The sequence below is a fragment of the Phragmites australis genome, chromosome 4, assembly GCF_958298935.1.
Source record: "Phragmites australis chromosome 4, lpPhrAust1.1, whole genome shotgun sequence".
In the NCBI taxonomy this organism is placed as follows: domain Eukaryota; kingdom Viridiplantae; phylum Streptophyta; class Magnoliopsida; order Poales; family Poaceae; genus Phragmites; species Phragmites australis.
In genome coordinates, this window is record NC_084924.1 from 49,744,075 (window position 1) to 49,761,820 (window position 17,746).

General features: G+C 40.8%; 1 protein-coding gene across 1 annotated transcript; it reads left to right on the plus strand.

The window, feature by feature from the left end:
* The first annotated feature begins 3,759 nt into the window (after positions 1-3,759).
* LOC133917137 (mediator of RNA polymerase II transcription subunit 12-like) lies at positions 3,760-17,627 on the plus strand. Its single transcript, XM_062361134.1, has 13 exons — positions 3,760-4,046; positions 4,286-4,603; positions 5,974-6,033; positions 6,287-6,392; positions 6,604-6,675; positions 7,710-7,763; positions 7,900-8,007; positions 8,492-8,641; positions 8,732-9,082; positions 9,179-11,469; positions 12,641-15,184; positions 16,207-16,525; positions 16,770-17,627. The coding sequence occupies exons 2-13, from the start codon at positions 4,482-4,484 to the stop codon at positions 17,205-17,207; spliced, it is 6,615 nt and encodes a 2,204-aa protein (XP_062217118.1). The 5' UTR covers positions 3,760-4,046; positions 4,286-4,481; the 3' UTR covers positions 17,208-17,627.
* Positions 17,628-17,746: the final 119 nt, after the last annotated feature.

Here is a 17,746-nt window from a genome sequence, read left to right on the forward strand (position 1 = left end):
CGCAGTAGAAGGAGCTCGTCGCCGCCGCGCTCGCCAACGGGAAGTTCGACCTGCCCCCAACTCCGCCCCCACCGGCTCAGCCCGCCGCGGCGCCTTCGGCGGAGGAGACGAGGCGTCGGACCTGGTGCCACGCTGTGCTGCTCCTCTTCGGCGCGATCATCAGGTTCCGTAGTGCGTCGCAGGAGCACCGCCGCTGGACCGCACTCGGCTGTTGCGGCTGCTAGGACGCGGAGCTCGGGTCGTGCCCGTGCTTGGCCCGACCCGAAGCGGCCCGCCGTGCCATTGTGCCGTGCCGGACGGGCGAAGAGTCGTGTCGGGCCGGCACGGCACGACATGCTGATCGTGCCAGGGAAGCGTGACCCGACGTGGCCCGAGGCACGGCCGGGCTGTGCCGGGACGGGCCGGCCCAGCCCAAGTCCCACCTCTAGTTCTTGCTATCAATATATTGTTTTTGAAAGAAGGTGTATGCCACTTCACTACCGTCCTAGTGCATGATGACCCCTAACAGGAAAGTAAAAATGGTTTGTTTTTCGATATATAGATCATCTTTCCCGAGCGCTAGCCTATTGCTAATGATATTCTTTTGTTATTCACTAATGCAGATGGGTTCACTTCGATGAAATTAAAATGGAAAATTTCTACAGACATTGGGATGTTTGGGCCAAAGTCTTTTGGAAAGGGGACATACGTGAGTATAATGGCGATATGTACCTATACTTTATATTGGTAGATGATGAGGTGCGTACATCTTTTTTTATGTATGGATTTTATCTCATTCCTTTGAACTATAGTGTGTCTGATGGGATCAAATGCCTGATCAATATAGATTTTTGCAGGGCACCAAAATGGAATCTATGGCATTTGGCTGGCAGTGCGTCTGTTTCAATGATATCCTTGTAAGGAGACAATCGTATGATTTTATCACAACGTGAAAAAGGGACATGAGTAACGGGTGATAACCCTCATGGGTGACGGGTGGGACCCGTCACCCCAAACAGGTCACTGATGAGTCATTATGGGTGACGGGTACAGACCCGCCACCAATATGGTCATATGTGCACCAATGAATATCATAGGTGATGGGTCATCTCTTTGACCTATCAACTATAATTGAACATAAGTGATGGGTCGTAATAGTGACGTATTACTTATGACTGATGAACGTGTTTTGCGTTTTTAGACATAAAAAAATCAAACAAAATATTTTGTTCACCCGAGAGGCAACCTAATATCGGGCCCATCGCATATACACAATCCACATCATTTTCAAATATATTACAGTCTTTGCATTTCGTGAAACTCGAACCCGCGCTGAGGGCCTCGTGCACGACTCCCTTACCACCTAAGCTATCATGTGCTTATGATAGAAACTGGATATGTTATCATTTTAACCTTAAATGCCAAAAGTCATAGGTGATGGTTCACAGTTATGACCCATCACCGATGAATTTTTTTTTTTTTGAAATGTTGACCCGAAGTGCTTTTAGTAAAAGAACATAACTTTTTGCATGCGAACTTTGATTTCAATGTTTTTTTTGACTCTACGGACATCTAAAAAAAAGTTACATCCATTTCTTCCCACTTTGTCAGGTTCAGAGAATTTTTCAAGGCCAAAAACAGCTTAAAGGATTGAGTTCTCGCCTCTAGAAGTTTTTGCACTGTTTTTGAAACACGCGTTTGTGTCCACAACCATCACCACTTATACCAAACTTGAGTAAAATTTTACAATAATTCCTATTCTAGTGTTGCTGATGTGAGAAAAAATAAAAGAAAAATTAAAATCTTTTAGCATCATATACATGTATATATATTCCCAAGGCTTTATATTATATATATACACCCCTGATGAATAGAGAAAATAACATAGAATACAGATATATATGAGTATATGTTTGTACTACTATACATATACATATACACACATGGTATAAACTTAAGTATATGAATACCTAGGGTATATATACATAATACATGAAATGATAGCTCTATGTGTTGATTAAGTCATTGATGATAGGTCATAATTTGACTCGTCATTAATGACTGGTTAGTCATTAGTAACGAGTCAAGTCATGATCTGTCACTAATGACTGACTGGGATGACCCATCACTTATGAATCGTAATAGGTGACGGGTCATAACTATGACCCGTCACCTATGACTGACCTAGATGACTCGTCACTTATGATAACTTGTAAGTGATGGGTCACAACTATGACCTGTCACTTTTATCATCAGTGACGGGTCTGTCACTCATTTCGTGTCTTATTTGTCTGTTTTTTACGTAGTGCATGGTGGGTTTTGGACCCACAGATGCTGTACATTTTCACCATATTTTCTACATACGTTCTGACTACTACGTGAGCCTTTCTTCCGATACTAGAGTCAACAATCTAGGAAGAACGATCAACATCCCCTTGTGCCCGCGTAGCTTCGCGGAATTTGAGGATGTAGCTAGACGACCAGATAAGACATTCACAGGTATCTTATTTTACTTTAACTATTGTTTGTGAAACATTCTTAATAATAGCTTGTCTAAATATATTTTACTGGACTGTAGATGTTATAGGTCTGGTCGTCTATGTTACTAACATCCACGATAGAGAGAGCTTTCGGTAGCGGCTGAGTAGGCATGTCGCGATAATGAAATTCTTAATTTGATATAAATATTTATGGAATCTTACCATGTTGCTCATTCTAGATTACTCTATTTTTTTACTGACTCATTTATGTTGTAGGATCATCATTTTTCAGTGATGTTAAAGTACTTTCAACTTGGCATGAAGGGGAGATGAATTCGAAGCGGTATGCTTGCATGATGAAAAAGGGCATGACATCCTGATAAAAGAACATCACATGTGCAACTTGGTCGTTTATCCTACCAAGGTAGGTAAAACACTGACCCAATAATACTTGAATGTTGGTAATAGTGAGACTATTGACATAATAATAGCTAAGATCAATAGCTTGATAAGCAGTATCATTGAAACCAAGTCTAAGTGTGAAACATTGACCCAATAATACTTTCAACTTGGCTTGAATGTTGGTAATAGTGGAATTATTGATGCATAATAGCTAAGATCAATAGCTTGATAAGCACTGTCATTGAAACCAAGTCTGGGTGTGTTATCTACGATCTTTTGTGCACAAAACCTTTTGAACCCAACAGAAATATTTAACTTCTCAACCAGTTGAATTTGCATAGGAGAGATGCTTGTTGGGCTAACTAAGGCGTTATTCATGGATGAAATCTCCACCAGTCTAGACAGTTTCATGATGTATCAGATTGTAAACTCTCTGAGACAGTCCGTCCACATCCTTGGTGGCACTACTATTAGATGACAAACACAACAATTTAATTAGAGAAAAGAAGAAGCAATAAGAGAGGTTAAAAACCCAACTAAGTCACTTGAGTTTAATAGTAGAGCACTATACGATAAGAAAATGCCACTCTACTACTACCAGCTGTATTATAAAATGGATACATGGATGCTTATTTTTAAAATCAAATCACCTAAGACCACATGCTATCACGACTTTTACATGTTACATAAGAGAACGAAGTATCAAATTGTTCTCATAAATCATAAACGCCTAATAGACCAATTATCCAAATTATTCTAATTTGATAAAGTGTAATCCATTATGTATATACATCTGATTGTTTTGTGTTATTTTACAGTATCTGCATTATATCGTTCTCATAATTTTTTTTATCCGTTGCAACGTAAGGATATTTAAGAAGTAGAAAAAGAAAAAAAAGAGTCAACCTCCCATCCCAGGCCATCGGATCAGAGCCTCGCCCCTGTTCGGTTCCTTCAACCTCCCCCGGCTCATCCCACACGCCGCCGCAGCAGGCAGCAGCAGCTACCTCCGCTCCTCCTTCCCCGATCCACTAATCATTCGCATCACTACTCCCCCACTCCCGCTCGCCTCTTGGCTTCTCCAATCCAATCCGCCCCCAAACCCTAGCTCCCCGCTTCGCGCTCGTGCTCCCCGAGGTCGCGCGTGCTCGGGTGCCATTTTTTCCGCCCGATTTTCGCAACAAGGTGACTTCTTTTCTTCCCGGCGCTAAAACCCTACTTTCGGAGTTGGGATCGGGGCGCGCGCTAATCCGGGTGGGGCGCGCGCGGATCCCCCTCGAATCGGCGGGGAGGCGGCTCCCCTGATCCGCTTCTAGGGTTTCACCGGCCCGCGATCTGTCGCTCCTTTCCCGCTGTTTTTTTTATTCGAAATTGCTGTTTGTCCGGGCTTTCCCGCTGACCTCGTCCAGCGTGCTGCCGTGCAGCGATCGAGTTTGGAGCGAGTTCGCCTGAGGGAGCAGCACCTGAGCCCTTGCTCTTACTACTGGGAGAAAATCACCAATTAACAAACAGCTTGCCTCTGCGAGTGTTGCTGGATCGTTCAAGTTATTGGCGTGCTGCTTGTAACCCCCTGGTCTGTGCCAATGTTGCGGGCAGCATTCAGGTGACTTGCTGGAGGCAATGCAAAGGTACGCTGGCGCTGGCAATAGTGCTGGGTTTAGTGGCGGCACGCCTGGTGGTAGGGAGAGCGCAAGGTTGGAAGCGTCGTCCTTCTCTAATGCTAATTACCCCCTGACCTCAAGGTGGACTCTCTTTCCCCCCTTGTTTAGCCATGCAATGTATTCAGTGGTTTAAGCCTTTAAAATAATTAGTAGTGACTCAAGACCATGGGTTGCACCATGCCTGATTTGATTTTGTTACTTGGAAAGAATTTTGCTTGATGTAATTACTGAGTAGGCAATATGATGTGATAATGCGTCAAATAAGGCAATAACGGTAGCTCTTTTAGAAATGTAACGGTAGTTTATTGTTTGATGTCCTTCGCTATTGAACTTCCAGGAACAAACTGGTTGCATGCTATCCTTAGATTTTTCCATCCTACCGGCAGAACGAACATTTAATCCTGATGGAAATTGTCATCTGGCCTCAAGAAAGTAGTCTGTTACAGATTATTTCCCCTAAATAAGAAAAAGTTCTATACGATAATAATATGGAATGCGTATTGTTGACATTTGCATTATTATGGTAGTGCTCGCAATAAGAATCTATAAAATCCTTGATACTGATTCTATCGTTGATTAAATTGGGCACAACCTAAGCCACCGTATTATTCCACTGGAGGCGTACTATCATAGTCTGTCCTCAAGATTGACTGATTAGTTCATCTGTTGAATAGTACTTGTAACAAATCTTAGTTGTTTGTTTCTTTTCATTCCCACATTATACAACACATGCAAATGTATTATCTAGGGAACCATGCTTTCATAAGTCTGAATCACATGTTGCAGTCTAGCAGATAAGCAGGTCCTCATCATTGTTATGCTATTGAAATTTACTTTAGTCTATATTGTCTGAGCATGGAGCAGCTCTTTCGTGTTTGTTGTACGGTCAAATGAGTCAACTGCTGCGAGCTTGTATGGAAGCTGCTTTGGCTGCTGGTCTGCCAAAGCACCACACATGCAGAGATATAAGTTTCTTGTTCTTATTGGTGTTTTGTCGATTTTTTGCCTCTACTGTAATACTACCTCCATTCTTTTTTAGATGACGTTTTAACCTCTAGCACATAGAACAAGGTGGCGATCAATATACCCACCTTTGACAAGTCTACCCCTCTTGATTACTCCCATCACCAATTAATGGCGTTCAAACCACCGAATCCACCATGCTCATTCAATTTAACTCCATCTTCCAATAGCTTTTAATAGGTTTTCTTTGGGAAAACACCACCTAAAAAACCTAAAACAACATCTATTTGAGAATGGAAGGAGTATCTAATATTCTAATAGCTAGAATATATGTTTCTACTTGAAGACTAGATATAAGTGTGCCAAGTTCACTTGCTTATTTGAAATGAGGCGATGTGGTGCTGTAGGAAGTAGCAGCAACCTCTCTTTCAGCACTCTATTCTTGTTCAAATTTTCCCTGTGCATTTTCTAATACCGATGTCTTTCAGGCGCCAACAACAGCTAGCTCCATACAAGCTAAAGTGCGATAAAGAGCCACTTAATAACAAGTATGTCCAACTTCTGAACCAAAGGCAGTTCATTGAGAGAGCTAGAGTTTGTTCATTAATTTTTGTGCTTACCTCTGACTGATTGTATTTCCTCTATTTTTTTACCTTCCTTTCAGCTTTGACATGACTTTTGCATATAAACTTATAAAACACATTCTCACTGCTATTTTTTAACAAAAGCTTGTTGATTTTTTTCTGATATGATTTCACTGGATCTTATGCTGTATTCCTCTACACTATGGCTATCTTCTAGGCTTGGGCCACCTGACTTCTATCCTCAAACAACAAACTGTCCTGAAGAGACATTAACCAGAGAGTATGTGCAATCTGGGTACAAGGAGACTGTTGAAGGAATTGAGGTGTGTTCAGAACCAGACGTTGTATAGTACAATGCATTATGAACATCATATACTATATTTTGCTCCACAAGCAATATTTTCACGAGTTTAGGCAATCGGAAGTTCTAATTCATTATTCTATTCATCTGTATTTCACATTCACTTCTAGAGATTGGACATATTCCAACAATCTTGTACATTAACTGGTATTAATTTTTCCTGGGCTTGATAGGAAGCTAGAGAGATTGTACTCAGCCAGATCCCATACTTTTGCAAGCCAGATGTTGTTGCAAAATGCAAGGAGGTGAGAAAAGTCTGTCAAAATTTACTGAATTAGCTCATGAGACAATCTGTTTTGTCTTAATGAGAAAATGTTTTTTCTTGGTTGCGCAAAATGAATCGACTTCTATAACAAGAGGGGATAGAATGGATATTCAGTGCATAAACTTATGGGTAACAGAAAATGGTATAATGAGCTATTGTTGTAGCGTTATTCATGGCTGCATGGCAGAAAATTTGTCATTTCTACTTATGTCCTCTTTGTGTAAATTAATCCTGCATCAACTCGTAATTGGTTGGTTTTTCTTCAATGCTATTTAATACTCTTGCTTGCTGCTTGTTGTTGTTGCTATTTGATACTCTTGATAGATGACCGAACTTGATATTTCTTGCTGTAAAACGTGAATTGCTAGATTTTATGACACTGTACATATGTTCTTTTACTAAATTTAGTTGACCAGCCCTAGAACAGACTACTTTTGTGGCTAGCAAATCTTGTTCAATGATAAAATGCTTGCTTACGCCAGCTGATCATTGGTATAAACATGCAGCTAGGAAAACTTTACTCTGAAGGACTCTGAAAGAACTTTTTGCTTAAAAGCTTAGTTTTGGCATTCTCGTTTCTAGCATAAGCACAAGTGCACATGCTAAAGCTGTACTGCTTATGGATGACTTTCTTGAATTTCAAGGAGACATGGCATTGAGTTTCAATGGGTTGACTCTCTTGAATTGTTGGTTTTGTATTTGAGTTGAATTGGGGTTCCCCTGAAATTGATTGTGTTCTACATGTCATATTTCGATATTCATGAGCTGCATATTCTGTCGAATGCGATGGTGTGAAGCATAGGTTTCTGTTGTCCTCTTCAGGGATTTATTAAGCTTTTCATGCTGGTAGACAGTGTATGCAGCCTTCTTCAAATAATATCTTATAGTTCATTTTGTCCCATGAACCTTCTTTTCCCTTTTCCTTTCCTTTTTTTGGTCTATTTGGTGTATGGTATGGGCTATGCGCAGCTAAGGCTAAAATTAACACTTTGTGGTATTCGATGTTTGATGAAGGCACTAAAGAAGCGGTTGAGGGCTATCAATGAATCTCGTGCTCAAAAGAGGAAGGTACATGCCACCTGTCTTGTTTTGCTTTATTTGCTTTAGTGTTGGTGCCTGTAAAAATTTGATCCTCTTATCTCCTGACCTTGTATCAAACCCAAAAAAAAAAAAAAAAAAATTGATGTTCTTCCTGTTTCAACAGGCTGGCCAAGTTTATGGAGTACCTCTATCTGGATCTCTTTTGATAAAGTCTGGAGTTTACCCGGAGCAAAGGCCATGTAATGAGGACACACGTAGAATATGGGCCGAGGTCGAGCAAACTAACCTATCATTTGTTATTACAATGTTCTTTTTAATGGAATCTCCATAGATATTTCATGTATTGCTATTTAAATTTGCAAAACATTTTTCTCGAGCTTGTTTTTGATAGTTAGCTGTTTTGCTTCATTTTGAGTATTTGATGGTGGAACTGTAGATCTAGAATAACACATAAGGACATGCTGTCTTTCTTACTATGTGGGTAGATTTTGACATTTTAAAATTTCTACTGTACAATATTTTTGGGGTTGCAGTTCTTTTACTTGGGAAATAGGGCAGCTGAGCCTTTTTCACCTATTCTACCGAATCTGAAGAGTTGTATCCGTGGAATTGGTCCAAAGGCCTATAGCTTGGAAGATTTGATTTATTGTGCTGAACACCATTTTTACTTTTTTTTACTTACACTGGTGCTGCGGCCAATAGCTCAGTTTACACCTTAATTAGTCTCCTTTCTTACATACATAATTGCTCTGCAGGCCCTTGCCCAGCCAAATAAGCGACTGCGCTCGTTATCGGAGCATGTTCCTCATGGTTATCGTAGGAAATCACTTTTTGAGGTTCTCACTCGATATAATGTCCCATTACTAAGAGCAACATGGTTTGTGAAAGTTACATACCTCAATCAGGTTAGCAATCTCTTGTAACCTATCACATGCTTACTACCAAATGGCATACTACATCATTGTAACGATGTCTATTCAACATTTCAATTACAGCCACAGGCCCGACCGACATCCAACAGTATTTCAACAGGTGCTTCTGATAATCAACGGTCTAATCAGTGGACAAAGGATGTTGTCGAATATTTACAACAGATCTTGGACGAATTTTGTTTGAAAGAGGGCAATGTTGTACCTCTACCTTTTAGAGAGCAGTCATCACCAGGCCTTATTGCTGGAGCCAATCAAATAAAAATGAAAACCGAAGCAACCCCAGCTGCTGGAGACACTGAAGAACCCTTGATGCACTTCAAATGGCGATATATGGTTCGTCTCATCCAATGGCATCTCACAGAAGAATTGCTTGTTCCTTCGGTTCTTATTGAATGGTTATTTAACCAACTTCAGGTACTTTTTTTGACAGATTAAGTATCTCAGAGTAGTTTATGTTTCAGTTCCTGTTTATCGATTGCAATTATTAATCTATTTGTCTCCTTTATTCAGGAGAGAGATTCAGTTGATGTTTTGGAGCTTCTTTTGCCTATTGTGCTTTGTCTGGTTGACACCATCACTCTCTCACAAACATATGTACGCATGTTTGTGGAATTGTTAGTTAGACGTCTCAATGATGCTCGTGTTGTTGACAGTCCAAAAAGGCCATCTGTTTCTTCTGTTATTGCTGAGTTACTGCGATACATGGTACTTGCAGTGCCAGATACATTTGTTTCTTTGGATTGCTTTCCTCTTCCATCATTCGTGGTCCCTGATGTACATGGTAGAGGTGCTTTGTTGAAGATAACTGGTGGTAGTGGTAGTGGAATTGTTAGTTCTAAGAGGCGTGATGCATATCGGTACTTGTCCTGTGGTTACGCTGTTTGTTCAATTCAGAAACGTGTATCTGATCTTGCAACTGTTGCCAACCCAAACCTTCAAGCGCGCAGTGCAGCCAAAGTGGTACAAGCTTTGGACAAGGCACTTGTTACGGGAAACTTAACAGTGGCATATTATTCACTCTTTAATGATTTATCTGATGCATTGATGGAAGAGAGATGGATTAAAGAAGTCAGCCCTTGCTTGCAGTCTTCTCTGATGTGGATTGGTACTGTTGAGCTATCCCTTATCTGTTCTATATTTTTCCTTTGTGAATGGGCAACATGTGATTACCGTGATTGCCGTACATCTCCCTTTCAGAATGTAAAATTTACAGGAAGAAGAGATTTATCTCAGATACATGTGGCAGTGTCTATCTTGAAGAATAAAATGGATGAGATGAATAACTTGTCTCGTACTAAGAGTAGCATTCGCATTGTCACGAATAATATTATCAAAGGTTCATCATTGAATGATGCTGGTTCAGCAGCAGTTGTAGTGGATGATCCTTCTGGATCGAGAGGTAATGCAAAGACTGTGGATGAGAAGACGGGTAGCAAGGATATCTTTGAAAGCCCTGGCCCACTGCATGATATTATTGTGTGTTGGTTGGATCAGCATGAGGTTAGCAGTGCTGCAGGTTTTACACGAGTGGATGTTCTCATCATAGAACTTATCCGCAATGGTATATTTTATCCTCAGGCTTATGTTAGGCAGCTAATTATTAGTGGAATTACTGACAAGAATGACACAATGTTGGATGTGGAAAGAAAAAGGAGGCATCACAGAACTTTGAAGCAGCTTCCTGGGCCTTCTTTGTTTGATATTCTTGAGGAAACTAGAACTGCTGAAGAGCAACAATTATATGAGATGATGTCAACATATTCTAGTGAGCGTCGCCTTGTGCTTTCAGAACTTTCAAATGATCACAGAAGAGAGTATACTTCAAGTTCCTTCATTCGGAAGCAGAGTGATCTTCCGGTTGCATCAGGAGGCGATAAGCATGGAAGGGTGCCAGAACAAGTAGAAGATGTGAAAGCTCTGGTGTCAAGTCTGTTGCGTTTTACATATCCTCACCTAGTGGAATCAGAACCTTTTGAAATCAAAACAAATATTCAAGGATCATCGACTTCAACGCCCTCACAAGTTGATACTGGAGAAGCTAAAAATGGCTGTGAGGATTGTATGAGGTCCAAGGGGCAGAAATTGGATGATAGTGCCTCTCGTTTTCAAGGGTTTCCATTGCTTCAATCAGACGAGGAAGATATTTGGTGGGTGAGGAAAGGGACAAAGTTACATGAATCTTTCAATGTTGATCCAGCACAGAAGTCTGTTAAGCAAACTTCTAGGGGTAGGGCAAAAGTGGTTCGTAAAACACAAAGTCTTGCACAGCTTGCAGCTGCTAGAATTGAAGGTAGCCAGGGGGCGTCTACTAGTCATGTTTGTGAGAGCAAGCTGAGCTGCCCCCACCATAAACCTAGTATTGATGGTGACGATGTCAAAGATGTTGATCACACGAGGATGACAAATCTGACTGAAGTTGGGAAGTCACTAAAGAGACTTAGATTGCTTGAAAGACGATCTATTTCTTTGTGGCTGTTGAAATCAGTAAAACAACTTGTTGAAGGAAATGAAATGACTGCTTCTAAAGCTACCAGTTCCATAAACACCCTTTCCTTACAGCCTGACGATAAATCTGTATCCAAATGGAGGCTAGGTGATGAAGAACTGCTGTCAGTTCTCTATGTACTGGATACATGTTGTGATTTAGTCTCTGGTGCAAGGTTCCTTGTATGGTTGCTGGCAAAAATTCGTGGTGGATTGGGTTCCTCGGGTCAAACTGGGAGGAGCGCTATGCATATGAAGAACAGAGAACACCAAGTTTGTCAAGTCAGCGAGGCGCTTGTGTTCTCATCTCTGCTTAGGTACGTTCATCCTGATGTTCTATTGTACTTCAAAAGGTTTTGTGCAATGATTTGTTTAGACAAATGGGAAACATGTCGCAAACGAGGGAATGAAATAAATATACTTCTCTTGAAGAGCATATGATGTTTTGGACAATAAACAATTTTTCCATCAAGCAAACCATCACTTTTCATAGTGATATCTTCAGGAAAAAGTACAAAAAATATTTTGTTTTGGTAGTACTTCTTATAAATAAATCTATGATGTTTAATCTAAATAGTTTTTTACATATTATCAGTCAAAGTTAAGGATGCTTGACCACTCATTATAAATCTCTTAGTGTAGGGAGTAATATTTTAATGCCACTAGGGGTTATTTTTTCTCTTTTTTGTTATCTTGTCCAGCGTATGTATTTTAGATTTTTAGTGTAGAATGTATTGCACATTCTGATATGAGTTCATTTGGGCCTTCTCTAATCCAAATACATGTTAAGGGGGCTTACAATAAAATAGCAATAGAATATTTGTAGGATCTCTGCATCTCCGCGGTCTGTTCTAAAATATTTACCATTTTTCTCTATCAAGTAAAGCAGTACATGCATGCTTGCAACCTTTTTTTATTTTTATTTTTCTTGCGTCCTGCAATTTATGAGATCTACTTTATGTTTCTGGTTCTATACATAGGCAAGCTTAAGTTTTAATGTTTCCAGATATATTATCTTGAAAGTACTTGTTGAATTTTCAGTTAAACCTTTGTTTTTGAACAAGGTAAAATTCATCTTAAAAGAACAACAAAAAAAATTAGCTGATTCCCATCAGATTATTTTTGCGCAACTTAGCTATTTTGGTTGGACTCAGATAATGCACTCCAGGTGTGGAAATGGAAACATGCACACAGTGGACCAACTTTGGGCATCACCTAGTAGACGTTTAAGATGTGATCATGTGAAAAGGGTGGAAAGGGGAGCATGCACTGCATCATAGATTGTTGTGGATTAAATCATGTCACATGATTAGTTAGCAAATAAAATGATTATTGATGACTGTGTATCAGTAAGGGATTTTTTTGTGACCAGCTAATTGAGGCTCTTAATGTCCATCTATTGCGATAGTTGCATTCATATTTTCTAGCATGTTGATTTTTTTTATGTTGTTACATGGTTTTGATCTCTTTATAATGCAATGCTTACAGGTATGAGAACATACTTCTTGCGACAGATATCTTGCCCGAAGTTCTAAGTGCTTCAATGAATAAAAATTATGTGTTAGCAACTGCCAGGCATCCTGGTTCAGCATCTTTTGCTTATGTCCGATATTTTTTGAAGAAATACAGAGACGTGGCAAGTGTGGCCAGGTGGGAGAAAAAATTTAGGACCACATGTGATCAGCGACTGTTAGCTGAGCTTGATAATGGACGGTCAATTGATGGTGATTTGATTTCTTCTTCGGGGGTTTCAGCAGGTGAGGAGATTGATGAGCCGCTCCGTCAAAAGTTGAATGGAAGGAATTCAAGAGTTATACAAAATATGAAAGAGATAGTGCAGCGGCAAGCGGACGAGGTTCAACGCAATTTGAAAGAAAAGAAAATCCTTGCAGCACCCAAAAGTCCACCCTCTTTTGATAAAGAAGATAGCCATCAAATTGCACATGACATTGTTTTGGGCTTATTAGAATGTATCAGGCAAAATGGGGGTGCAAATCCAGATGGAGACCCTTCAATAGTTGCTTCTGCTGTTTCTGCAGTTGTTGTCAATGCTGGGCATGCCATAGCTAAACATTTGGATTTCACAGGAGGTAACTATCAAGGTGTTCATTCTGTGAGTAACTCTCTAAATTTTGTTCGGCACACTTTGCGTATCCACATAAATTCTCTTTGCTTACTGAAAGAAGCTCTTGGGGATCGCTTTAGTCGCGTATTTGAAATAGCTCTGGCTCTTGAAGCTTCTTCAGCTGTTACAGCAGCTTTTGCTCCTCCAAAGATGCACCGCAATCAGTTTCAACCATCTCCTGAGATCCATGATGCGTATGGAAATCATACAAGTGAGCTAAGCAACTCAGGAAAAGGCTCTATTGGGAGGACCACAAAAGTAGCTGCTGCTGTTTCTGCTCTTGTCCTGGGAGCTGTTGTTCATGGAGCTGTTAGTCTCGAGCGGATGGTTGCTGCTCTAAAAATAAAAGATGGTCTGGACATTCTGCAGCTCCTAAGAGGTTTGAAAACAAGTACAAATGGTGTATCCCGTTCTACTGGGACTCTCAGGATGGAGAATTCCATTGAAGTTTTTGTACATTGGTTTAGGATTCTATTGGGGAACTGTAGAACTGTCTATGATGGGCTTATTGCAGATATTCTTGGTGAGTCCTACATTCTTGCACTCTCAAGGTTGCAGCAGATGCTTCCTTTAAGTGTGGTCTTTCCTCCAGCCTATTCAATTTTTGCCATGGTTCTTTGGAGACGATATATTTTTAGCCGTGAAGATGTGCAGCTTTATCAGTCTCTATTAAATGCAATAAATGATATTACCAGACATCAGCCTTTTCGAGATATCTGCTTCCATAATACACATCAGCTGTATGATTTTCTTGCTTCTGATGTTGGCGATTCAGAGTTTGCAGCGATGCACGAAAATCATAGCCCAGACAAGAATTCAAAAATGTCGTTTATACCTCTCCGTGCCCGGCTTTTTCTGGATGCTCTTGTTGATTGTAATACGCCAACAATTATTCAGGGGGATAGCTCATGTGCTTCCGAGCCTTGTGACACAAAAGATAGTGAGTTAAAACTCTCCGAGAGGCTTATGCAACTACTTGATACTCTTCAGCCTGCAAAGTTCCATTGGCAATGGGTTGAGATGAGGCTTCTTTTAGATGAACAGGCTCTTATGGAAAAAGTTACAGCAGGCAAGACAGCACTTGAATCACTTCGGTCATTGTCCCCTAATGCTGAGAGTTTTACCCTTTCTGAAAGTGAGAAAGGGTTTACTGAAGTCATCCTATCAAGGTTACTTGCTAGACCTGATGCTGCTCCTCTCTACTCAGAAGTTGTCCACCTTCTTGGAAAGCTTCAGGAGTCGCTTGTCATGGATGTAAAATGGATCTTACAAGGGCAAGATGCCATTCTTGGGCGCAGGTCCACAAGACAACAGCTTGTTCATATCGCCCAACGAAAAGGGCTGTCAACAAAGGCACAGGTTTGGAAACCATGGGGATGGTCCAGCTTGCTTAGTGATGTCGTAGCTAATAAAACCACAAAAAGGAAGTTGGAAGTCACTTCAGTTGAGGAAGGAGAATTTGTGGATGACACTGTTGATGCTAAAAGGCCTAGCAAGACTACCTCCCATGGTGTTGATAGAAGCTTTGAAGGGATTAGATCTATAAATAAATATTTAACTGAGAAAGCCCTTGCTGAATTAGTGTTGCCGTGCATTGACAGAAGTTCTGCTGATATCCGCGGTATACTTTCTGGTGATTTGATCAAACAGATGGGGGCTATCAGTGAACATATCAAAGCAATAGCACGAAGTGGTGCTAAACAAGCTGGTTCAGTTCCTTCAGGAAATGAAGTTTCATCAAACAAATCCAGTGGTCGTAAAGGAATTCGAGGTGGAAGTCCAAATATTGGCAGGCGAGCTCCAGTTGGTAATGATCCAAATCCTCCTTCAGCATCTGCTCTGCGGGCAGCATTGTGGTTGCGCCTCCAATTGATCATTAGATTGCTTCCAGTAATCATGGCAGATAGGTGAGGTTACATATTGTTTATTTTAGAGTTGAGAGCGTTTGATTTACTTGTGGTTTTCAATAGTTATAGATATTGGTTGTCATAGATTATACTCAATTTCAGATGTGGCATTGTTCAATGTTTTGCACAACTAATAACACACACAAGTTACTTTTTCATTGGTGTTCCACACACACGATATTGTGTGATGGGCGACATTCCATCGTCAGCTGTTATTAGCATGGCTTCATTGGAAACAGTAAGTAAATTAGGAGACACCCCTCACCCTAAGCAATTTTAGCGAACCTAAGTATACTGAACTGATTTAAGCATACGAGGGCGAACTCAGAAATGGGTACACCCCATGCTGGGCTGAGCTGTGCCCTTTATAGTTTTTAAAAGTTTTTTTGTGCCTACTGATTTGTGGTACAATTCGTAGTCTGCAAGAACCCAGAAGGAAGCCTTATTTTGACCGGAATCATTTAACAGGGAAAATATAGAGCTTTCCAGCTACAGTTTATGTACTATTGGAATACAATATGTATTATCGGCACATATTTTTATACTATGGAGGGTTTGCTTGAATATCATAGCACTCGATCACGATTGTCTACTGTCCACCCTATGTTGTGTACAGAGTTTATCAGTGACCATTCTATGGACTGCTATCCAATAGCCTGTCTTGAAAGCAGTTTCTGAATCTTTTTGTTATATATACCTATTAAGTACACTTTGGTGAGACACTTTTAATATGCAATGCACTAAATCAAAACTATAATTTTATGAAGGCTACTATATCCGTTAGAAAAGCGAATGTGACAATTTGTAGTGTTTTTTTGTGGTGTGTAATATTACATTTACTAGATTAGTAGTGTGTTTTAGTGTAAATTCTCTTTAGGCCATTGCTTTCTTGGATAATGGAATGGTTGCTCCCTTCGATATTTTAGGGTGCTGTTGTCCCTCGAGTGAATATTGGGATAGTTTCCTTTAATAGAAAATGACCACTCTCTTATTCTTGTATATACTGACTATGGAAATTCTAGGAGCATGAGACATACGCTTGCTTCTGCAATACTAGGCCTGCTTGCAACACGCATGATTTATGAAGATGCGGATCTGCCCCTTCCTCCTACCAATGCTACTGCTCTAAGGAGGGAAGTGGATTCCTTGCTGGAACCTCCCCTGGATGTCCTGCTTGATCGCCCTGCTGAAAGTCTTTTTGAGAGGCTTTTATGTGTTCTCCATGCACTGCTTGGCAGCTGCAAACCAAGTTGGCTGAAGTCAAGGTCGGCCTCTAAGTCGACCATTAGAACTCAACGAGATTTCTCCGCATTTGATAATGAAGCAGCTGAGGCCTTGCAGGTTAGTTCATTTGCTTAAATTCATAAATATATGTACTAATTTTTCTTTTCGTCTGTTGCATCTGTCTGCATAAATGTTCTTTTTTCAAGTGATTGACTTGCACTTCATATATCCTTTTGGTTGACTTGTACTTATTTTTTCTATATCATATGTAGCAAGTGATTGACTTATACCTTTTTTTGTATCATATGTAGCAAGTGGTTGACTTGCAGTTCTTGGTTCTAATTTTGGATTTCTTTTGCAGTCTGCATTGGATCACATGGAGTTGCCTGGAACAATTAGGCGGCGGGTCCAAGCAGCCATGCCGATTCTCCCTCCACCTCGGCACCCTTCTATACCATGTCAACCTCCTCAGTTGTCCTTGGCTGCACTAGCACCACTCCAGAGCTGTACATCTAGTGCAGGTCCTCAACAGAAGAGTTGTTCTCTCAGTTGGGTGCCTACTGATATCTCGAGCAGAAGCAAGGCAGTATTGCCTTGCCAAGATCCTGAGATGGAGGTAGATCCGTGGACCTTGCTCGAAGATGGCACAAGCTGCCCCTCCACGTCATCTGGAAGCAACAGTACCAGTGGCATCACCGGTGATCAGGCAAATCTGAAAGCGTGCAGCTGGCTTAAGGGTGCTGTGAGGGTGAGGAGGACAGAACTGACCTACATTGGGTCTTTAGATGATGACAGCTGAAGCCTATACCATTATTTCAGTGAATTGAAGGCACGGACAGTTAAGTTTCGGATTTGGTTCGATTGCTGGCAACATTTGTGTCATCTGCAACCAGTCACCAAAGAATTGTTTGAGGGAGTTTTGTACAACAAAGTGGAAACCGTGGGGCCTTATAGGGCAGCCTCGATGTAGAATACCACCCTCGCCCCCGTTTTGTTCTAGGGCCTGCGGGGGCGACTGTGTATATAATGGAGCATTAATCCATTCCTCAAGCTTGGACCTGTGTACTTGTGTAGCTCATTCAAAATTAGGGAGATATGTTGTAGGTTGTTAGGCAAAGGTCATGTATTTGTTTTTGTTCAAATGTAACCCAGTGAATGACACGTGTATTCTTTGATCTAATCTAATGGCTAGTGCAAGCTGCTGCTATGGTTTAGCTGAGGTTGTTCTGGCCAATTGATGTACCGTGGCTGATGGAAGGAGCAAGCCTGTGGAACATGCTGTCAGCTACAAAGTTGACAAGTATTTTTGGTTGGGAAAACTAAAGGTCACTTCTTGAA

Bases quoted from the DNA above. Each gene is read 5' to 3' on its own strand.
- LOC133917137 (XM_062361134.1), top strand. From the start codon at position 4,482: ATGCAAAGGTACGCTGGCGCTGGCAATAGTGCTGGGTTTAGTGGCGGC. The intron at 6,034-6,286 runs GTATGTCCAACT...GCTATCTTCTAG, and splicing joins AAAGAGCCACTTAATAACAA to GCTTGGGCCACCTGACTTCT. The intron at 15,185-16,206 runs GTGAGGTTACAT...TGGAAATTCTAG, and splicing joins CCAGTAATCATGGCAGATAG to GAGCATGAGACATACGCTTG.